General features: G+C 38.2%; 1 protein-coding gene across 2 annotated transcripts in view; it reads right to left on the reverse strand.

Annotated features, from left to right (window-relative positions):
- LOC100646794 (protein rhomboid) overlaps positions 1-22,642 on the reverse strand; it is a 490,668-nt gene extending 468,026 nt beyond the window's left edge. The window contains exons 1-4 of one of the 2 annotated variants that reach the window (XM_048410568.1): positions 22,559-22,642; positions 17,874-18,115; positions 17,496-17,519; positions 17,258-17,422 (exon numbers count right to left, since the gene is read on the reverse strand). In XM_048410568.1, the coding sequence (XP_048266525.1) occupies positions 17,258-17,422; positions 17,496-17,519; positions 17,874-18,053 (369 nt within the window). In that variant the 5' untranslated portion in view covers positions 18,054-18,115; positions 22,559-22,642. Of the gene's footprint in view, positions 1-17,257; positions 17,423-17,495; positions 17,520-17,873; positions 18,116-20,718; positions 21,699-22,558 lie in introns of those variants that run through there. The other variant, XM_048410567.1, reaches the window with a different exon arrangement.
- Between the last annotated feature and the right edge of the window lie 28 nt (positions 22,643-22,670).

Here is a 22,670-nt window from a genome sequence, read left to right on the forward strand (position 1 = left end):
CAAGACTTTTTGTCGCGAGTTGATAAATATTTAGAAATTGAAGTTTTTATCGTCGTGGCATATCTTCGTTCTTCTTTGCTCAGTTTGAGATATTTAGCTGTTACTTGACAACAGCATCTGTAATACAGCTTCGCTCGGAAGATAAAAAACAAGAGTAACCTCAAATATTTCAATATCTAGCAGGAAAATAAAGCGACAAAGGAATATTCGAATATGTATATCGAAGTTTTTTTTTTAAATTCAGAGTTATGACTATGCAAAATAAACGTTAAAATGTATGAATACCGCTAAGTGCAACGAACCAACAAGTATCGGTGTACCGTATATGCATGTTCAATGACAGGAACGAAATGATTGTCGCTGTTTTCCGCCACAGAATATCAACCGTACAAGTGGCGCAATTTTAACGGACCCGCAAGAATCTTCCTCTTCTCGATAAATTTCCATAATAGGCGTAAATAACGAAGAAAAATTTATTATAAATATGTAATGGATTTATCACATAAAAACGAGCGTTATAAACACCAGTTACCAGACAGTGAAATCTCCATTATTCGATCGTAGCTACCGTATAATGGTCCGCTCGATAAATACCAAAATCACGTCGAAGCTGATCGAAGAAACGCAAATAACAAACAGAATAGCACAGCAATATATAATAACCAGGCGGTTAATAGATACAACGTTAATCTTCAATAAAGTGAAAATTCACCGATAAACTAAAATTGGTAACAATCGGTAAACGGTAATTTATAAAAAAAAAAAGTACAAACGAGGCAAGACGTTAAACACGCAGGATTCGCGCAAAAATGTAACCATTCGGAGGATTTGGACGACGTGTGACACGAAATGTTCGGATTAACCGTTCAGAAGGTGCACAAAATCTGGCTGTCACGAGGCTTAAAGATGCAGGTTCGCGAAACAGCTGTACAAGCTAGCGAATCTCGGGACAAACGGCTTGCTAGAGAAAAAAAGAGAAAATATGGAACACGAGGGAGTGGAAAATTTATTCTTCGAGCGGTTTCGTGGGTTTGATCAAAGGAAAGCGAGTGCTCGAAAGCCAGCCAACCACACCGCCAAAATTCTATCTGGCTGCCTAGTTGTTATTGAAATGGCATTCGCAGCTGTTTACTCTGTCGTGCATGCAGTTTCCCGTTGACAAAAGGGTTGTCGCGCTGGCTGACAATTTCCTCAAAAGCGAAATACCGGAAGAAAAAGAGAAGCGAAGGTTGCTACACGACATACCGTGCGCGATGAGCTATTTTCGAGACCAGCTGTCTTCGTGCGCAACTTTGTCCGCAGAACAAACACCTCCGCACGAGACTCGACTATGGAAAATGGAAGATGACGATACTTGTTGGGATCGGACGGTTAAAGTGAGACGCTTAATCTCGTGTGAGACTAGCAACGAATCATCGAAATAATTTGAAACTGGATCGAAGATTCTTAGTGATTGCGGATAATTTTGAAGAATATCTAAATCTCCATCGTGCGATGGAGAATGGGAATGTTTTAAACTGTATTAGAAACACGAAAGAATCGCTATCGTATAACATGCGCAGTACCTGCTTTTCATTCTGTCGTAATTACACAGAATAAGCCTAAAAGCAGGAATTTACCGGCAGAATTCAACACTACCAGCTCTTAAACGTAACGATTCGACAATCTCATTCCTTTACTTATTTAGTAAAAAATATCGTCATTATCGTCAATCACTTCGAAACTAATTAACATCTTCCAACGCGTCTTGTCATTACTCCAAATTCTTTTTTCTACCATCTACATTCGAAGCTACATTTTTTACACAACCAATTAAACGCGTGGATAATCCAGAGAGCGAAATGCCAGAGAAAGATACGGACAGGGGGAATCATCCGTCGAAGGAACGATGATGTAGAAACGAAACGATAGAACGTAGACGGAAGAACAAAAAGAGAGAGAGAGAGAGAGAGAGAAATAGGAGGATTTTGAAGGCAATGAAACTTTTACCGTTCCGTCGATAATTACGGGTTAACGAGGCGGCAGCAAGTACCCACTCGTTCGAACGATAATTGGTCGGTGATCGATTCGTGCCGCGAAACAACCCGTAGCCAGTTCGGTTGCAAATGCGAAATCTGCTTCGTCTGTTTCCCTTGTAACATTCGCATGGATAGAAAGCACATACTGGCGAACAAAAAGAAAAAAAGAAAGCGAAATAAAATGGTGCGTAACAGTTTCGAACACTTGCGCCAATCTTTTGTCTCGATAAATCGCTGGGGAGAAGCGACGACGATCGTTGCCGTTCGATTTTCTGCCCATTTTCTCGACTACCAGTTACGCGAGCAAAAATTTTAAAATTGATCTTCAGCGAAAATTCGATCAAACTTGTTTCGATTTTTGTTCCATTTTTTCTTTTTTTTTTTTTAATAAATTTAGATGGTCCTCTTGCACGTTAACTTACTATCTGACGGTATATCAGTGGATTGACAAGTTTCGAGCTGTAGATTATAGATTAGAATTGCTGGAACAGTTTCGAAACATCGTGCAATTTTATATAAAGTCTCATCTTAAACGACAGTCGGCTAATCTGTAGTGTGTAAAATTCGCTGGTAGAAGTCCATTTATTCGTTGAATTATAACACGTAAGGATTACCAAGCAAATAACAGCCTGTTTACGGATAAAAGCTCCATATGTTCCCTAACGTTAGTGCCGGGCGTGGTGTTATAAATAAATTCAAATAAACAATCCAATTTGTATTTTGTAAAATTCGCTGGTGGAACTCAATTCATTTTTTGAATTATAACACGTAAAGAGCGTCGAACGAATAACAGCTTGTTTACGAATAAACGCTGCATACGTTCTCTAACGTTAATGCCGAACACTCCGATGTTATAAATAAATTGCAACAAAGAATCCAGCAGATGTTACGTGTTCGGCTAACTGTATCGCCAGATTACGATATTACTCATTCAACGCTCAACAATGATGAACATCTATCAACTGATCTATCAACTATCACCTAAACCAACTTATCGAGCGTAGCATCCAAAGAGCCTGGAAAAATGCGAAATAAACAGCTCCAGTAGCCGTAAATCCCGCAAGATACCTGACAGGTACAGGTACTCTCGCGTCTCCGTACGTCTCAATACACACGGAGGGACGAAGAAAACGAGAAAGAGAAAGAGAGGGACGATGGTGCGCGCGTGTATATGGATTGCAGATTCCCTGCAGCGTCGAATCCTGGCTAATCCTGAAAAGCGTACGACGAGCACGCACGGCATTCTGGCAATTCTCACGATTTCCTCGTCGCCCTTAGGTCAACCGAAGCCCTCGTGCTTATACACATCCATCGGTTCCACCCTCGATCGTGTCCACGTTCACGTAGTCCTAACCCTCGATGCTCTATAGCTCAGGTGCACTATTCTCTCTCTCTCTCTCTCTCTCTCTTACCCTTTCTCCTTTCATGGTTCTACGTGTTTCTGCTAGCGGCAGCTTTATCCAGAGCGGCCGTAAGGAGCCCACAAACGACCAAAAACGACTGTAGGTAGAGATCCTTCGTGTCCCTGCCACGCAACCCCGTGAATGGTCGAGCAATTTCTGACCTCGACTTCGTTCTGTCTTTTTTCTCCCTACGCTGCTCCATTCAACGAGCCGTTATAAACATAAATTTACAAACTAACCTCCGCAAATGCGATTGTCCTACCGTTACACCGGGTTTCGTCCGACAGATCTATAAACCTATAATGGTCGATTCGTGATTCGGAATAAGTTAAACTGATTTGCCAGTCTAAAGAAGAGACCCCAAGTTGCTATACAGCTACTTTAACAAGGCGACAAACCAGCCCACCTCATGGTCAGGCACAATGCCTGCTGCTGGTGCCTTTACAGTCCCTCGATCACCGCCCCTAAATCTTACCTGTAACGACATTCAAATTCCGTCATCTTGGAATTTTAGGTACGCAATAATAAGAAGTTTCGTGTATAAGAAAGTTTCTTTCGGTGGATTTGAAAGAAAGTCTTCTATGTTTGATTGTACGGAATTTCACGTATTTGTCCTCTTTGTGCTTTCGTGTCGCTTCGATTTTTACGCTTTTAGCGAACGACGTAAATTTCTATTGAAACTTCGTTTCTTTACCACCACGCAAATATATATTTGTAGGAACATCAATTTGTGAGATGGAACTGTCCATAGTATACAACGACCCTGTAATTGCTTCGAGCAGTGCGTTATTACGTGTTATTACGTAAACCGTATAAATAATCTTCACAGATGATAAATATTAAATATATTAAACAGAAACATGTACGTTTCGTACGTATAAGTATTAACCGAACGAACCATACTCGTTAGTACTTTCAACGAGATGTGCTAACAGTTATGCGCTTCGATCGTTCGATTGTTACATCGTTACTGCCGTGCGAACCAATTTAGTTTACAGCACGAATACGTACACACGTGCAATGAAATAATTCCAAAATACAAATTCCAAGCTGTAAATACCTGTAAACGAAGTTTCAGTCGATTTAAACATCGTTGACAATTTTACGAGCCGAACAGATGCCGATATACCATAAATGATGACAACGGGTAACGGAAATCTAATGAAACGCATCAAATGACGCCCGTTACAGGACATTTGGACATTTTTCTGCGAACGAAGAAAATGCAAGAATCGTAATGGTCTCGTCGAAAATACAATTCGATAAAACGCGGTGTACGTGAGCGTGCATTTCGACGCGTTTTCCCTCCAAGATATTAAAAAACGGAATTTATTTGAAACGTTGACACCGGTTCGCGTGACACAGTAGATTCTTTTTTCCTTTTTCTTATTTCCTTTTTTTCCCCTAAAAACGTAGGGTATTAAACGAACAGATTTTTAACGCCAAAATTAACGAGATACTTTTTGAGATTCTACGACTGTTTTGTACCTTTTCTTCTTATACGTAGAAGGTTATGGAAAAGAGCATTATACAAAACATGTAGAAAAGAGTATAGCGTGATATATAAGATATTCTTAATCCTTGTAATTTAATGTTCTTTTTCTCTTTTAAATAAGTTATAATAAATGATAGTAAATAAGAGCAAATTTTGTAATACAATGTATTTATTATAGGTACACATTGTGTATAACTAAACGCGCTTGTCAATTTTTTAAAATTTGTCAATCATTAAAAAATCACGTTCCATATTCATTTTGTCTAAAGAACTCTCGATCCTACCACAGATTATACATTTCCCAGTACGACACAGTTAACGTTAGTGTTAAACGACGTTTTCGTCGTATCGTTTGACGAAATGCAGGCATTGCTCCTCCAGAATAATTTAGGCAAACGATAACAAAAAACACGACTTGTATCGTCGAAGAAAATTTCAGAAAATTATAAAATGTGACTCGTATTATTAACAAAATATTTAAGAAAATTATAGGATACTATCCGTATTATTAATAGAATAAGAAGATGTTTAACAAAATTATAAGCATATTATATTACCAACATTTCGTCTGTAAATTTTCATGCTAGTGTTTCATTCTCGATAATGCAAGGTTATCGTTTAATTCGATATAAAAGCGTTACACGTGAACGAAATTCAATCGAGGAATCGTGTAGACCGTATATAAAAGGAGGGAAACGCAAGAAAGATTAAAAGACTACAAATAGAGCGTGTCACTTGAGTGGAAGAATTATCGACTAGCCGTCGAGGATGCTGGGCTTCCATCTCGAGGTTATAAAGGAGGCCAACGAGTAGTCGGTAAGAGGGCGTAAATAGAGACACCAAACGAGGGGAGAATAGGAAAGTGGTAGCTACGGGCCGTGCCCTCCTCATCGTGAAGTTTAACGACGGTAGGCGTGGTAGAAACGAGCCGCCTTTGTCCTCCTCGCCGGACCAAATTATGTCGAGCGGGCCCAAAATCACCCCATAATTGGCAAGCTGTTTGTTTTGTCACAGACCGCGCCGACAACAGATGGCCCTGTTCGGTCTTGCTTCACAGCCCTTATTACGATTTCCTATTAACGGTTCACCGGTCAAAATCGATTTCACCGTGATGTCCAAGTACATTGCGAGCCAAGGAGCCGCGTTACACGCCAACGCATTTCGCGATCCTGTGAAATAAGAGCGGAACAACGAGCGAAAGACAAATTTGCGATTGGGATTTCTAGAGTTTTATACGTCGATATACTTTGGATATTTCTCATGTTAGGTAGAGTTTGTTGAGAATTGTGAATCTTAATTGCCGAAATAAAAGTAAAGGAACACTAAGGTTGCACTTAGAATTCATATTAAAATAGTTTTAGATTTATTTAATAAAGGATTTCCAGGATCTTCGTCGATATACATTTGCACGCGTCTCAGCACTCTCTCTGTCTCACCATCTTCCATACTACATTGCCAATGGAACAGTTACGTTCATCTGTTTTTCATACACGTACTTCCCACACTCATATTCACATACGTGTGTCACTACTACGCGGCCAATCTAGTCTAACACACAAAATTATACATATCTCAATAGAGTTTACAGATTATATTACGACAACTTCTCACGCTTCTCGTGATTCGTTCAACAGCTGATAATATCTAGCGTGTTGGTATTCGATAGCTGGTAATCAGATCGCCGATGTTAATGGATTTATGGAAAACTTGAAAGGTGTAAGAATGCACAGAAGATACATATGATATATCAAATTATGTAAAATATCGGTTCTATTGATAAAAATATCAATTTACATTAATCTAATTTTAGATACATTTAGATATGGTACGAGAAGATAGCTACGTAGTGGTATTAGTTACCAGTTTATTTGCATATTCTGTTGCTAAAAGTTGGTTGCATGTTATGTTGCTAAAAGCGCATAAATTCAGTTTGCATGAGTACGATGATCTGACGAATGTTAACGCGTGACGTACGTAGTCGAGAGCATATGCGGATCATTGAATGGCAAAGACAACAATAAATTTTAATTTGAAAGCAATTGACAAAAGAGGAAATTTTATACGAGTCAAATTTAACTACGTATTATGCACATTATACCGCAATAGTAATCGAACACCTGTGGAATTGCGAAACAGAAGCGATTCTAAGGTCAGGTGTAAATATAACGTGGAAAAAAATGAAAATTGCTGGAGGATCTCTCATAGCCTTCGCCAGTGGGCGACACTGTACAGCCCTCGAAGTTTGTAGCAACCACCCATCAGGTGGCAGCATCTGTCGATCCGCTCGACCCGATTCATTAAAAACTGACAAACTGATTTTTATATTACACATTTTTGGAATTAGCGACGTAGGAAAGAGATATACAAAATACCAGAGATAAAAATCAATTTCATCGAATTATGCTCTATATAAATCAGAAACAATGTTTCCAATTAATTTATCCATCATAACGCACTTAAAACCAAAATTGTTTCTGCTAGCAAATTTATTCATACTGAATTTAACCAATTACACATTAAGTACCAATATTAGTTGCAAGCTAAAAATTAGACATTAGTCAAAATTTCGTATTAAAAAGATGAAATAAATTTTTGAATAAACGAATTAAATATCCTTACTCGAGGCTATACATTCCTTCGAATTTTATCATGAGAAGATAGATTTTATTGAAAAAGAATGAAATTAGCTTTCGAGTGTTCCAAATCACTTGCATACGAAGGAAATACGTACGTTAGACAACCTTCGTGTACAATTTGTTATTCGACATATAATTTGTAACGATTAACGCTATATAAAGCGGATTTCTCTTTGTACGTGTGAAGATATTAATTTTATTTTGTGCAATTATAAAAAAAAAAGAGATTCAATATCCCTCGATATCCTTATAGGAAATGAGAAGAGCGTTCGACAGGTTAAATTACTTCAATGTGTTATTCGATATAACGTGTCTAGCCTCTGACAGCAAGTTCCAGGAGCGAAATAGGTGAAAAGGAGTCGACGAACGACGGGTATCGATCTTGGAAAAGGTGGAGCAACAAGAATTATTGAACGATACACCCAACTGTAATTAAGCAAGCGTCCTGTCTACCTTGTACAATCTACCTTGACGAGGACTGTGTCACAGGATCGTGAGACCGAGATAATATTCCAACGACGTCTCGTCCTGCCGGCTCTTCTACGTTATTTAGTTGCCTCACAAATAACTCGGCGATGCGCATATGACGCATGTAAATTGTAAAAGAAAAAAAAAAGAACGTAACTATCGCCCGAAGCGAGAACCGAAGCGATAAAATAAAGACGAAACACGATTTCACGAGATTTTATTAATTTTCATCCGACAAGATGAAAACTATGGTAAAACGTGAAAAATATTAATCGATGTTCGTGATATTACGTATGTAAAGTATAATATCCAGTAACGTAGTTTCATTAACTTTTTGCTGAGAATTTGCAAGTAACTTGATATTATAGTAATAGTTTAAAGGCACCGAATATGTCAAAGCTTCGCTACTTGAATTTATTATACGAATACGTAATTGCAACGAGTCCTAGCGCCTGTAATTTATGAATATAAATTGCAACCAACGATTTACTACGCGAGATTGGTCGTCAAATTAATTTTAAAGAAATACCGCGATAAATACCGCCGGCTAATAATTGGAAGATAACGCAAGAAATCCTACACCGTAATAAAATCTCTCCTTAAAATTACTTTACCTTAAACTCATCCTTGTAAAATTTCCTTCTTATCTCCACCATTTCGAACTTCCAAACAATTTGCAGATTATATTTCAATCTAACACTTTATCGTACTTTTTCGCAATTTATCTTGTATGACACGGTAACCATCAAAGGCACCGCTAACAGATAAAACCATTTAACTGTAGGACGGCTAATCCTAACGAAACAAAATTGATGACCATTCCTATAAACAAGAAAAAACGAAGGGGAGGGGAGGGATGGGAAGGAAAAAGGAGTACAAGAACGAGGAGGAACGGCGAGAACGAAGAACGTTATCTTATCGAGTGGCTCTCGTCCCGAGAACTGGTATGCGACTCGGCAGATCGATGTTCTCTATCTTAAACGTTTCTACGATTGGGCATATTTTGTTTCCACTGTCCCCTAATTAGAAGTCGTCTGGACTTTTAAGTCAGGCCAAATGAAGTTCGAGCGAGGCCGATCGTGAGGTACGATAGGATGAAAACGAAGGAAACGTAACGATGACCAAGATACCTTTTTCTTAATTTCACGGTCCATTCGACCGCTAGAGAATACACGCGAGAGTCGAAGAACGCCTTCTTCCATCCTTTTTACAGGTTGCTTCAGAATGTTCGTGCCAAACTTTGCCAGCATTCATTCAAACAAACACGAATAATTCTATTCGATTGCGTTGATTCTAGTTGATTGGCGCGGTGGTGAAACGATTAAAATAACATTTTCTTCAGTTTCACTGCGCTCCTCTGTTATTCCTTTCGATTCTATCGTACGCGTTATTGATTCTTCCGTCGTATTTGTCATTTGGTTTTGAATTTTACCTCGGATTTTAAACGATCTTCACCGTCTTCTGCATCTAAATCGTTTCTTTCTTCAACGAGATCAGAAAATTCTGGAAACCGGTGAACGATCGTTGATTCGTCGCACGCGTCTGTTATCTTATGGTGGCTCTTACAATTTCTTAAAAATCATTCTTAAAAATTTCTGCATCATAGTCTCAGGTATATAAACAGAGAATTCCAATCGATCAATCGCTCGCTTGAATATCGATCGGTTATCTTCTCAGTCATCGTCACAAAATCAGAAGGTGTTACAACACCTTATATATTACAATTTAAACGTACTGATAAAAAGTCTAACAACTCGAAAATTAGTGACATTTTCGCTTGGTTTCACAGGTGCTACATGCTCCTTTGGCATCGAGTTTCTGGAAGAACCTGTACACGCGCTGCAGTCGCCTGAAAGTCTGGGTGGTGCGACCACCGGATCCTCGTGAAAAACAGAGACGAGGCGACGAGTCAATGACCATGAAATTTTCGATCCACATAGATAGCATCGTGTATTTAAAAATGCTTTTAACAGAACTCCGTCAGCCGATTGTCCCTAATAGGGGAACCTTGTCCTTGCCTCTGCTTGGCGTGGTTCACGTTCGCTAACCAGCTATATACGAAACTAACCGGACAATTAGTTAGCCGATCGTGACAAATCTACGAGCTGGAAATCGTAAAGTTTCAAGACTTTCGCTCGAATCGCGGGCCAACGAAATATCGCTGCAACTTTGCCTCGCCCCGGTAAATAACTTGCGACGACGTATTTAGTGGGCCGCTTTGATATTCGTTCGCGAGAACACGGAAATTGCGTACAACAGAGGATTTTCACTTGCAAATTTCTTGAAGAATTCGTTAACTAGTTCTACCCGGCTATGGCCGACTTTAAATTTCCATTCTCGACCGAAAAGTAGATTTTCCCGCGCAATTATGAAACCAGCAAATCTCTCGAAACTGCAATGCGCGTAATCTGTTTCTCTCGTTTCGTATAACATGCCATTGGTCAATGATTTTGTATGTTACAAGCGTAACAAGCGAACGTGTCTTGTAGAGGAGAATAAGAATAGATCAATAAATCATTTAGAAATATCACGGTCTGAAACTTTGAAATGGAGTTGATCACAACAGTACCTCGTTACCTGAATATTTCATACCTGGTTTTAATTATTTCACTTTATTCTTAAACCAAGCTACAGATTAGAATAGTAAATATTACTTAAAAATGGATTTCTAGCTATTTTTCTCGCCACTAAAATACATAATTTCGGACAAAGCAGCAGAAGTAGAACTCCATTTATTCGAACTTGGGAGACAGAAAGTCTATATACAGTGGCGGATAGAAGAAAGTTTCAAATTGATACACTATGAATCTCGGTAACTCGTGTGCTAAAAGTTCTTGATCATATCGGCGACAGTCGTCTACCCTGTGTTTTATATTATTTTTATTCGTTGATCTTATCAAACATAAATTCATACTGTAAAATTATGGTGTCCATTTACGCTTCGTATTTTACAAACTTTATTTTGTCCGCCACTGTACATAATGGAAGCTCTATTACCTATTTACGCAACAGACACTCACATCCGGATAAACGAACTGAAATGGCAAAATTTAATCGGACAGATTCATCGTTAATTAACATCCACCCTCGTTTTCCAATGAGGCGTTTCATTTTCACAGTATGAAATTTTCGTAGTCGTACAAAACGATACGTAGTTTAATATACTAACGATACTAATTAACCAGCGCATATACATTTATGCAAACGCTAGAATCCTGTGCCAATGTTTTTATGCAGCCACTGTAAATCGACTTCTAGCGTGCGTTAAATATCCAACGACGCTTAAATACTCGTATCCGAAAAGCGACAAAACCTAAAGGCAAACGGAACCGAAACCGCGCTCGAAACCTAACATCTAAACAGCATAAACATTATCATGGTTAAATAACGGAGGAGCGTGGCACGAATGGACCAGTCAATCCGTAGCCGCGCAAACATCAAGCAAACACGTCGACGGAGCGACGTTGAAATTTTCATGGAGCTGTGTGCAGCCGTGTTGTAGACGTGACGGCGCGGCGGCCAACGACGCGTTACGAAAATCAACGGCTCGTTAATAATAGCCCTGGCTGTGTCATGCCCGGGCAACAGACAAAGGCTCATAAATGAGGCAAAAGTATTCACAGTTTAAATCAGCGGTGGATAGAGCACGGCATTGGGCGATGTAGGGCCTCGCGCGAGCACGAGTCAAGTCGGATGTGTATACGAGGAATCGAGATATACAAGGCTGCAACAGAAGAGATGAGAGAAGAAGAGAAGAAAAGGGAAAAGAAGAGACGAGAAGAAGAAAGAGGAGAATAGCGGAGGCTGAAAGGGATCGGGGCGCGCCTGAGAATGGAGATTTAAGGGTCCGACATGGGTGTGGGTGGCTGCAGGGTTTCTGCCGATGGCGTCGTCCTCATCGTTGTCGCCGCATCGTTACATTCGCCGCCAACGTGACGCCCCTGCGCTTGTTCGAACGGGGCCCCCCTCGCGTATATACGGCCCTTCTACGTGGCATTTACATTATTCGGCCCCGACTCGAATCTAATATTATGAATCACGCGCCCTGTCCGAGCCGTGCATAATGGGGTCGTAGGTCGGCACCGCCTCGCGCGGAATTCTTCTACGCTCTGTTGTTCTCTTCGGAGGAACAGCAATGGAACAAAGGGTTCCAGACCCTTTTCAAGCGGATGAATTTTCATAATGGATAATAACACTGTTGCTTAGTTACACTTAATAACGTCGCGGACCGGACGTTTCGAGCTCGGCGACGGGAAATTCGCCGCGGAATGCCGACGATCTCGCGTAACCGCACATGCAACGGATACACCGTGCAATTCTTTCGGTCTCGGAGGTCACAAGAGAAAACTCAGAAGCGGAGACACTTTTGAACTGTTAAATACGTGGCGTTGCTAATTGCCAACGTAGCTATATTTTTTCACATGGAAGCACGAGCTTCCTTTCCGACTTGCATTAACATTCTCCCGAGGAAGGAACAAGTATCGTATGCACGTAATATACTTTCCACAAGTATTACACGTCTATCTGTATCCTTCTCTCTCCTTCGATTAACAAGTTACGATATAACCTTCTATTTAGTCGGATTACAAATTCTCCATCAAGCTGTAGAATCGAATACGAAATAGCGATAAGTAGAGAGAATATCGAGGGTGGAAGGAGAGAAATTACTCGTTAAGAATATAGTGGAAGATAACGTTGATGGAAATTTATAATTGTTATACGACAGCAAAATATCGAACGATACACAGTACGCTTAAAAACGATGAATTCTAAGGCGACCAAGAGTAGATCAGAAGCTTGATTCCACAAGAACGATACTCGTACCAAGTATGATACTCGATCAAATTCTAAAGACAATCCATTTTCTAACTTTCTGTCTGTACAATCACACGCAAAGCGAAACTGCCAATACACAAACGAAATCGATCAAACCTAAAGCCATCTTTCGTCCATAAAACATCAACGATACGAAACAGCTGCCGCGTTAACGTACATGGAGGCGAGACTGTCTCAAAAACAGCGAATAACTCAATGAAAAAGTAAGAGAAGAAGTCGGGTAGCTTTGGTAAATAAGTTTCCCCGTGTAGAAGACCGACAGTAGAATGATTTATCGCGAAGATTTAGGAACAAGAGGGGGGTAACAGAGTGAAGGCTATAACGAGACGAAAGAGGCAAAAGTGGAGGCGAAAGGAGAGGAGAAAATTTTCTTAAATTGCACTTTGTAGCTCCTGAGAGACCTTACACAGGGATTTCGACGCCCACGGCGAGGGATAACGAGGCGAGCTCGGGGTCCTCCTCCACGTGGAGGTGAGACACACACCGGTAGGTCTTTCGTAGCAATGCACAAGGCCCACAGGGACATAATTGATATCTGGGAAGAGCAAAGGAGCAGAAGAACCGAACCTGGAGATGGCTGGAACGTGGCGGAGAGCAAGAGGAAAAAATTACCTTACGAAGAGGCGACCGACACGAAACGAAGAAGGACGGAGGACCACCGAGATCGTGTCCAGAATCGCCGACTTGCCGAAACTCTGGCAAAGGCCACCTAAGCGCCGACCACGTATGCCTTTCTCCTTTTATTTCTCTTTCCACACCGATTTTCGATCCTTTTCTTTAATGGCCGGTTCAGCACTACGCAAACATCGAGTGACCACCTTCGTCCGAGCTAATTGCTAATCGCAGGTCAGCCAGCGATCCTCCTCCGGGTCCCTTTGTCTCGCACGTTCTTACGTCTTTCTCTGATCGTGCACAAACATTCGTGCGTTATTTCGATAAAATACGATAGTCGAATAGACGGACCCATGTCCCGTACAGTCGCTCAAAAGGTACTCGGACACTTGTCGGAAACTTTCATATTATTTCAAACCTTTTGAATGTTCATTATTAAGTTCATTAGTAAAACACGTCTATCACGATTGTATTGATGTTTGGAACATATTTGAAAACGCATGACATAATATAATAGAAGCAACGCATTTGCTAAATGTTACTAAATGTCCCAGACAGTAGCCTCATTTTGATAATTAAAATTTCGAATAGATGTTGTTTGCAAGTTTCGCAAAAATTGTATAGAAATTCTCAAACTCAGAAGCACTCTAAATCTAGATAAATTACGTTAAAACACAGCGTTAACATAAAATTAATTGAATGTTAAAATTTCATTATATACTGTTTATGTATTCCCCCTTATTAATTCGTAGAACACATCCTCTTTATCCATCCCTCTCTTTCACCATGAAACCTTCTCGAAGAACTTTTCCATGTCGATTAATTAACGAGATAAGAACGTCAAACAAATTGGACGATCCAAACGTTACGGTAGAGGCTCTGTAAATCACGCGGTGGATACTTTGAAAACTCGAAACGTCGCAATAACTCGAACAATACGGAACCCTTTTCCCACTTACGAACGTTGATATTAACGAAAAACGCGGAAACAAAGAACGTAACAGCAAATGGCGAAACAAGAACGGACAACGAGAAACGATAACAGATTGCGCGGTAATTGAAAAAGTACCGGACGAAATTTTCAGGGAACACTGTCCCTATTCTTCTATTCTCATTGTCAGAGACTTACGTGGCGTAAAATATGTGCACCGTCAGTCGCACGACAAACAAGATTATCATGTTCGTTCGTGGTCGTGTGAAATAATAAGTATGCAAGCGTTATATAGTGCAACAAGAGGGAGAGAGGCGCATGCACGGAAATCCTGGTTACCGTCGTTCGATCCCCGGCGACCATAAATCATACTACCGTGTGGAGAATGCTTGCGATTCCGTGCTCTTGAATAATTGCATCTACCTTTAACCACCTGCGGGTTCAATCCTATCATACTGTGTCGTCTCATCGAGGTAAAAGAATCGAATTCCTGGTATTCAACTATGGATAACAAACGCGAAGAAACCGAAAAGGTATAACCATACGCTTGCCATCGCATTTATCGTGAAAAGCGTCGTAACTACCATGCAAATAAATCTAGCCATTGTGTGGAACTTATTAAGTTGTATGGTAAACGAAATGAAAGCATGATGCGGTATTTTGTCGAATAAAAATGACTGAATAGCTTGTTGATGATTGGTAGATTACTGGGAAGGTAAATTGCGTCATTTTTCTTTTGCCGATTTTATTACAAGTGGTGTGATAACAAAGTTTTGAGAATATTTCTGTTTCCACCAAAATTGCTATGGTACGATTATTTATGGAAGAAGGAAATAATTTAAAGCGTTTTGTAAAGCTATTTGTAATGCATAGATATTTGTTATTCGGAACTATTCTTTCAGTACTGAAATTAAGTATCGAGATTATCATTTTTGACAAAGGAAATAACTACAGAACACATTGGACTTGAAAGGGATTCTGAGATTGAACAACAAATTCGACTATCTCAAAGGGCTTTTCTCCGAAAACGAAATCTTTTTACACAAGAAAAACGTTTGTACACCGAAGAGTAGAAAAATTTCAAAGGCTTCTTCCCCTTTGCTGAAGGTATTTGCAAAGGCCAGATTTATCGATAATCTTCAATCCAATACATAATACAACAGTAACCCAAGTAAACCAAAAAATTCAGACGGATGGATTAGTTTCCGACAAGGGAGATTTAATTCGTTTCAACAGCAACAAGATAAAGTAGCTGATAAAATGTATCGTCAATAGTGAATGCATTTGCAATAACATTGTTTAGTGCATATGATTGTTATTAAAGTAAAGAACTATATGACTTCAACACTCTTTCATGTAAAAATAATTTTAATGGTTTTAGTCAGTATTTATTTTATCGATGGAATATTTTCATGTTAAAGCACAGTAAAAAGAAAAAAACATAGCAAACATGCACGTAGCGGAGTTACTTTGATAAATGGCAAAGTCAAAGGAAAATCGAGCAAAAAGAAGCAAAATAAAAAAATATTAAACATACCGGGGTTTGTCGATTTTTGTCAATTTTATCGAGGAAAATACACAACGAGGGTCGAGATAATTTTGGAGAGCACAGTATATAGGTACGATCTTTACGGAATGTCAATACCAGCATCAGTGTACGCGGTTTAGGATCCCTTTACGTGTCGTTTAACCTATGATTTGAATCACTTCGGTTTGTACACGGACAATTTTCTGCCACTCAACGTCAGATCTGCTTACCTCCGATGGAAATCACCGAGAAAAAGGAGAATAGGGGAAAACCGCCAAAAAGTTGTCAGCAAACTCGAACGCGAACAAAGAGCTGGCTGTCGTTGTATACCGGTGCCTTTAAACGGCAAGATTATCATTCTTTCGATATTTATCTAGCAGTTTTTCGTCGCATTCTTCCTCCTTCTCCCACCATAAGATTTTTCCTCTTTCCTCAAACCACCTCTTTGCTCTCGTTCTAGTCCCACGGAGAACGAAATTCTAGGCCGTAGCCGCATTTTTCGGATTGACAAATAAAACGGACAATGAAAAGTTCCGAGGTTTGTTCGTCGAGCAGAATAAGTCTATTTAACCGCCGTAAACCTTCCCCGCTTTTCGTTTCGTTTCATTTCGTTTCGTTTCCCTCCTGTTCGTGCGAGTCGAGCTTCCAAGAAGCTTTAGATTCGCCCTCTTTTCAGAAAAACCGATAAAAATCTGACGCGTGTATTTGAATGTCGTCTTCGATTCGCTCTCTTAAACAGATTTCGACCGTACGGGATATCTTGATGAATTAGCTGCACGGTTATAACGTACGTACAGGGAAAAAACGGAAAAGATATACTTTGTATGGACCTGGACAGATTTGAAAGATTTGAAACAATAAGAAGACAACTCCGATATTCAAACTGTATTCATTGATGGAAAAAGTAAGATATAGGAAAATTTGATATTCAAAAATGCAAGAGTTTATTACAACGAATAAACTAGTCGACTGTGATTCATTTATAACAAAAATAAAAGCTTCAAAATGTGATTTGATTTTGGGCTAGTTTTTTAAATAAAAAATGCTAAATTACTGAATTACTGAATTACTGAATTACTGAAAAGTGGTAAAATGTCTTCTTATTGCTTCAGCCTCTTCATTTGTCTCACGCGGTTGTTCACATGATTGCGATAGTTTAATATGAATTTCTTCTTTCAAATCTATATACGATTACGTGCATGTATGCTATCGTTCAAAAAATAACAAGGCAATTCTGCTCCTCCTTCGGAAGACGTGTTTTAATTTTAAACAAGGACAAATATCTTCTAACTACGTAATGTTTTATTGAAATCTGCATGCATTCACTCACCACATTCACGAAGTCCTGGAACGTTACCGCTTGAACACGTGATTCCTTTGCTCTGATAAGGAGAATATGTCGTTTATTCGGTGGTATCTCAGCCTCCCATTCGGGACTTTTTAAAGCCGCTAAAAAATCCTCCACCGGTATCTCACCAAAACCCTCGGGATCAAACTAAGGGAAAAGATTTAATTACGTTAGAGATGTCGATTAAGCTGATTTTCTGCTGATAGATACTTGAACGTACCTTATCGAACAGTATTCGCCATTTCTGTAACCAAAAAAAAATAATATCAGAATACAATACTAAGATAACTAACTAATATGCATTGGTTAATATAATTACATTAAATATGATCTAGTGTTTCTTCTAAAATATCATTTTTTATATCACTATAAAATAAAGTATACATATATAATAATTAGACTGTGGATTGTTATGCAATTTTATATTTCTATGGACGTTGTTGCTAAGGAAATAAAATCTATATAGAGATTCTATCTACATGAATCTATTTTTGCATATTATACACGTTTCTACGCTTTTTCCAACAAGTTTCGCATAAATGCATAAACATACACAGTCTAATAATAATAATAACAATAAACGTATAAATTGCCGTACGTCGTTAAGAAGTTCCCGTCTATATTCGGATTCGTCGATATCGATTTCGGAAGCAAGATCGGTATGATCGGTAACATAGCCATCGTAGTGTGCGCTATTCGCCTCGCTACGTGCATATTCTTCCTCCTCCTCGACGGTACCGGCGATAGTCGGTATCGAAGCACCGCTTGCCAGTAGCATTACCACGCGTGGCACGAGGTCACCGGATAAATCTCCTCATTCCACCCTCTTTCGTCCGTTTCCTGAAACCCAACCACATTATAGCATTTCTACCGGTACAAGTGCATTACTACACATAAATTTTTACCAATTTCTATGATGGTATCCTTAATGGTAACATTGAAATAATATGAAGTTAAAAATGATGATCAATAGCCACTACTTTTTCAATATTTTAGACGAATTAGAACTTAAATAAGCCATGTCGTAATATTTGATACGAGTGTTTGATATATCTTATAATTATTAAGTTATTTGGATTAATTAGGTTGTAGTATCAACTTGTTGAGATAATTATACGATGAGTATTGAGTGTTCCTATACTATTCTACACATGCTTAAAATGTTGTCCTTGAAATTATCTGTACAGATACGCAACGAACTATGCACTATAATTCCGCTTGCGCGACGGTACCGTTTCCATGGCAATGCATCGTCGATAGGTCTGGCTACACACTACCTATCTACTGTATCTTGCTATTGTCCACCAAGTGCATTCAAGGTTATCGTTTCTAATTAAATGAAGCTTTCTTATCTCGCCTTATACTACGAGAAAAGCTCAATTTCCCATTTGAAAAAGTGAAAAGTTCCACGTTTTAAATATCTTTCTATCAGAAAAAGATTTTCTTCTCTTACGAAAAAATACTATTTCATTAAAATAGAAAAATGTAATATATTTAATATTATATATTATATATATATATATTAAAAAGAGATTATTTATAATTCTATTGTAGCATATGTGTTATAAAATTCCAAAAATATTATACATGTACGTGTATTATGTCCAACGAAATGTAATATAATTATTCTTTTATTCTACATTAACTAATTATAATTTTATTCTAAATTATTCTAAATTAACGAGTTCTTAAGAAAAACGAGAAGCGTAGAGGTATTATATTTATTATTATATTTTACCACAGAAATAGGTCAGGCTATAAAGCTTCCATAATTCTATTAACGTCCCTTCCTAGGTAATCAACTTTATAGAAACATGCAATAAATAGAAAAAAGTCCTCTGCATAAAGAAGTGTCCGTCAATTTACTCAAAGTAGACGAATATATAATTTATTTAGAAAAAGAGAGCTGAATTATATATCCTGATAATTCATAAATAAATTTCAAACACATCTTAAATCTCTTTTCCAAATATGAACTACTTTTATTCGATTCTACTTATTTAATTCCACGAATTAGATATTTACGTTTACGTATATATATATATATTACATATATACGTATCATTTCACGTTGAAAGTCATAACGATTAATCTGATTGAATTTAATATTATCACTTATATATATGTACTCTTTGAACAAATCCAACGTATCATTACCAAACAGCGAGAGGCGATAATTAATCGTTAAAATTATCAATGCAAATTACCATTCTTTTAAGCGAAATATATTGGTAATTATGGAAATAATTGCCTACTTAATAAAGTTACAACGGTTCGACGAGTTTTCGATCTAAGATCTAATACGATACGTAAACCTATAACCGCGATGCAACCGAAGCGTCCACGCGTCCGCTCGTGCCACCCCTCTAGTCACTTTCCCTTTCCGCCCCCTCTCCCGTTTAACCTCGTCCCTCACCCCCGACTCCTTTACATCCACGTTCATTCGTTACCCTCCGTTTTGGCACGGCGTCACTGAAACTCACCCACATCCACCCCTCCCTTCACCCTCCAATGTCGTCGTACCAACCCCACAAAGTCATCCTCTATTCCACTTGCTCCATCTCTTTTCCGTCCTCGTTTACCTGCCCTCCTTCTACGCCATCTTCTAAGCGCAATTACGTCTCGCCCAAGTAGATCCGTTTCCACGAGACGCTGTTAAGGTCGACGACCTTGAAGAATATCCGACGACACATCGTCATGGACGATGCTTCTTACGTATACCTCGGTGTCTTCTTACGACCAGCCCTACCTGGCGTTAGATTACCTCGAACCCTTTCGTGATGCATGAAACGCCAGGTTTACACTTTACTTCGTTTACCTAATGTATAGTTCCTATATTATATGCTATTATTTTGCGCTAACGATACTAACTAATATCGCAATAACACGTGTTAACTAATTATCGTTTCTATGTATACGTCTATATGCATGAAGGTTCGAGCAGTTGGCAATATTTTGACATCTTTATCGCGGGAAGTTTTGAAACCGTCTTATCGAGAACAAGTTGGTAATAGCATGAGCCAATATGTACTCTGTTTCAGGATGTGAATGTGTAGACTATTTCTTTGGCTGTTAACCTTTCACACGACTTCTGCGGCTATCTCAGATATATAGCACAGGCTTACTTTCACTGTTTTGTCCAGGGAATGGTTTCACACTTGATAATACGTAATACGCATGAATGCTAATGACATTGCTTTTATAAAGAATAGAATACATTCTCTTAATACACGAATCAATGTTTATATAATAAATGAGCAATAATAATAGAAATATATTCGTATGGTTACTTGTATAAATGTATATATATAGTCATAACCACTATATGGGAAATCAATCGCATTGCAATTATTTCATTGGCGAACATTGTGTTTTATTTATATATCCCTACTTCCAATAATTAAAACAGTAAAAGTGCAATATTAGTAAGACATACTATTTACCTTTTACAACATGAATACGATGATACTGGAGTGGTATTCCATGAGTGAGTATTCACAAACGAGAAGAAGAAGACGTTAAGTAGAAATACTGTTAGCCATAACACCATAATCTCGCGAAACATTCATTCACAACATTCACGTTTTAATAAAATCACTTACATCACATAGACACGCAAATATGTTCTATATTTTTCAAAAATTCATTCTAACTATTCTATCGTTATAAGCACTGAGTCCAATTACTATAAACAATACTGAAATGTTCGAATATTTACAGCGTGGTAGCAAAAGTAACGCTTTGTTCTCCGTTTTGGCGCCACATTGGTAGTCAATCGAGATGTAATCGAGAGTATGTAACATCGATAAAACAGTTTCAAAATCGATTAGAGATCACTAAAAATACGAAGAGATTTCAAAGTATTTTTAAATTATGATTTCATCGAAACATGAATCTATGAAAAACAATACTCTACTGTTCCCGATTCATACATTCACTTCGCTATGTCAACAATTGGCACAAACAAATGGTTAATGTTTTCAGCAATGCGCGAAACGTACAATTTGAAATGGAACATGGCGGTTGGACAGAAATATTCACGTAAGGTGTATATAGAGAGAAACGATGTTGACAGAGAACGTTGTTACAACGTAGGAAATACAGATATAACCGCAGTGCGGAAAAGAAATCGGAAATCGAGTCGAATCGGCACACGTCGTTGTCACGTTAACACGAAGACGATAGTACAGTACGTGTGATAGTGGTGGCGGTGCCACGAGTAACTGCGGCAACGTGCGCAAAGCGCGTTCGATCGATAATACAGGTTGCCGCGGACCTGCGATAGCCAATAGAAATCAGATCACATAAGACACACGCGAGGAACACGTGGAAAGTGGAAATGCGGTTGTGGTTTAACGTATCGCCAATATAACCGATGTTGTCCGCGGGAAACGCGTCACACGACTGACGAGTACTTTACCACCCTCATAGACTCCCCTTTCCACCGCCCCCTTTTTCCACCCCCTCGATTCGTTTCACCCCAGACTCGTTCGTTCAACCCCAACGTTCAAGAATATGCTGCGGATGCTTGCATCGTTATTGGCACGATACAAATTGATACCTTTTCAACAGAAGAAACTTCTCAGCCTTCATATGTCCTTTCTCTTTGTAACGTCAATGTCAATACATCAACGTAAATTGTGTTTCTTCAATTATTTGTACTTTACGATGATGTTATGTAAGATTGATAATATGTATAAGGCACTTCCTTAATCGTTCAATATATTTATATATAAGAATGTTTTTATTGATATATATATATATATATATATATATATATATAGCATGAAAAAAAATATTGCAATATTTTTAAACTATTACTTAATCGAAGTGTTGATTATAATATCGAGTAAAGTTATTGGAAAGAGTAAACAAATATTCGATATCTGTGACAGATATACTGTACAGATATACTGTGTACTTAGGTGTAGAATATGAAACTACTTCATTATGAAAACCAAGTTAAAATGAAAGAAACAGACGATTACTTTACAAATTGCAATAACAGATAAGAATAAAATCTGTATTTTGTATTTAATTATTGCATACGTGTCATTATATCTAATGTTATTTCACATATAAATTGATCGTTCTGAAATAAAAATTTGTACCATTCAAATATTTATAGCCCTGAATAAAATATATATATAATCCACTAAGTATAAAATGATTTCCTACATTCTTTATGTCGCTTAGTTTATAAAATATAACTGTATTATTTCTATTCTAAATATTAAATAATTATACTAGGTAAAGAATATTCTTCTTGGATATGTTACTTACCACATTGTGAAATGCTCCACTTAATATTTAGATTATATGATATTAAATAGATAATTACGAAACTTATAATATTTTATGGTCTTATTTTTAGTGCCATTTAAATCCCTTAATC

This window comes from Bombus terrestris, chromosome 11 (assembly GCF_910591885.1).
Source record: "Bombus terrestris chromosome 11, iyBomTerr1.2, whole genome shotgun sequence".
NCBI classification, from domain to species: domain Eukaryota; kingdom Metazoa; phylum Arthropoda; class Insecta; order Hymenoptera; family Apidae; genus Bombus; species Bombus terrestris.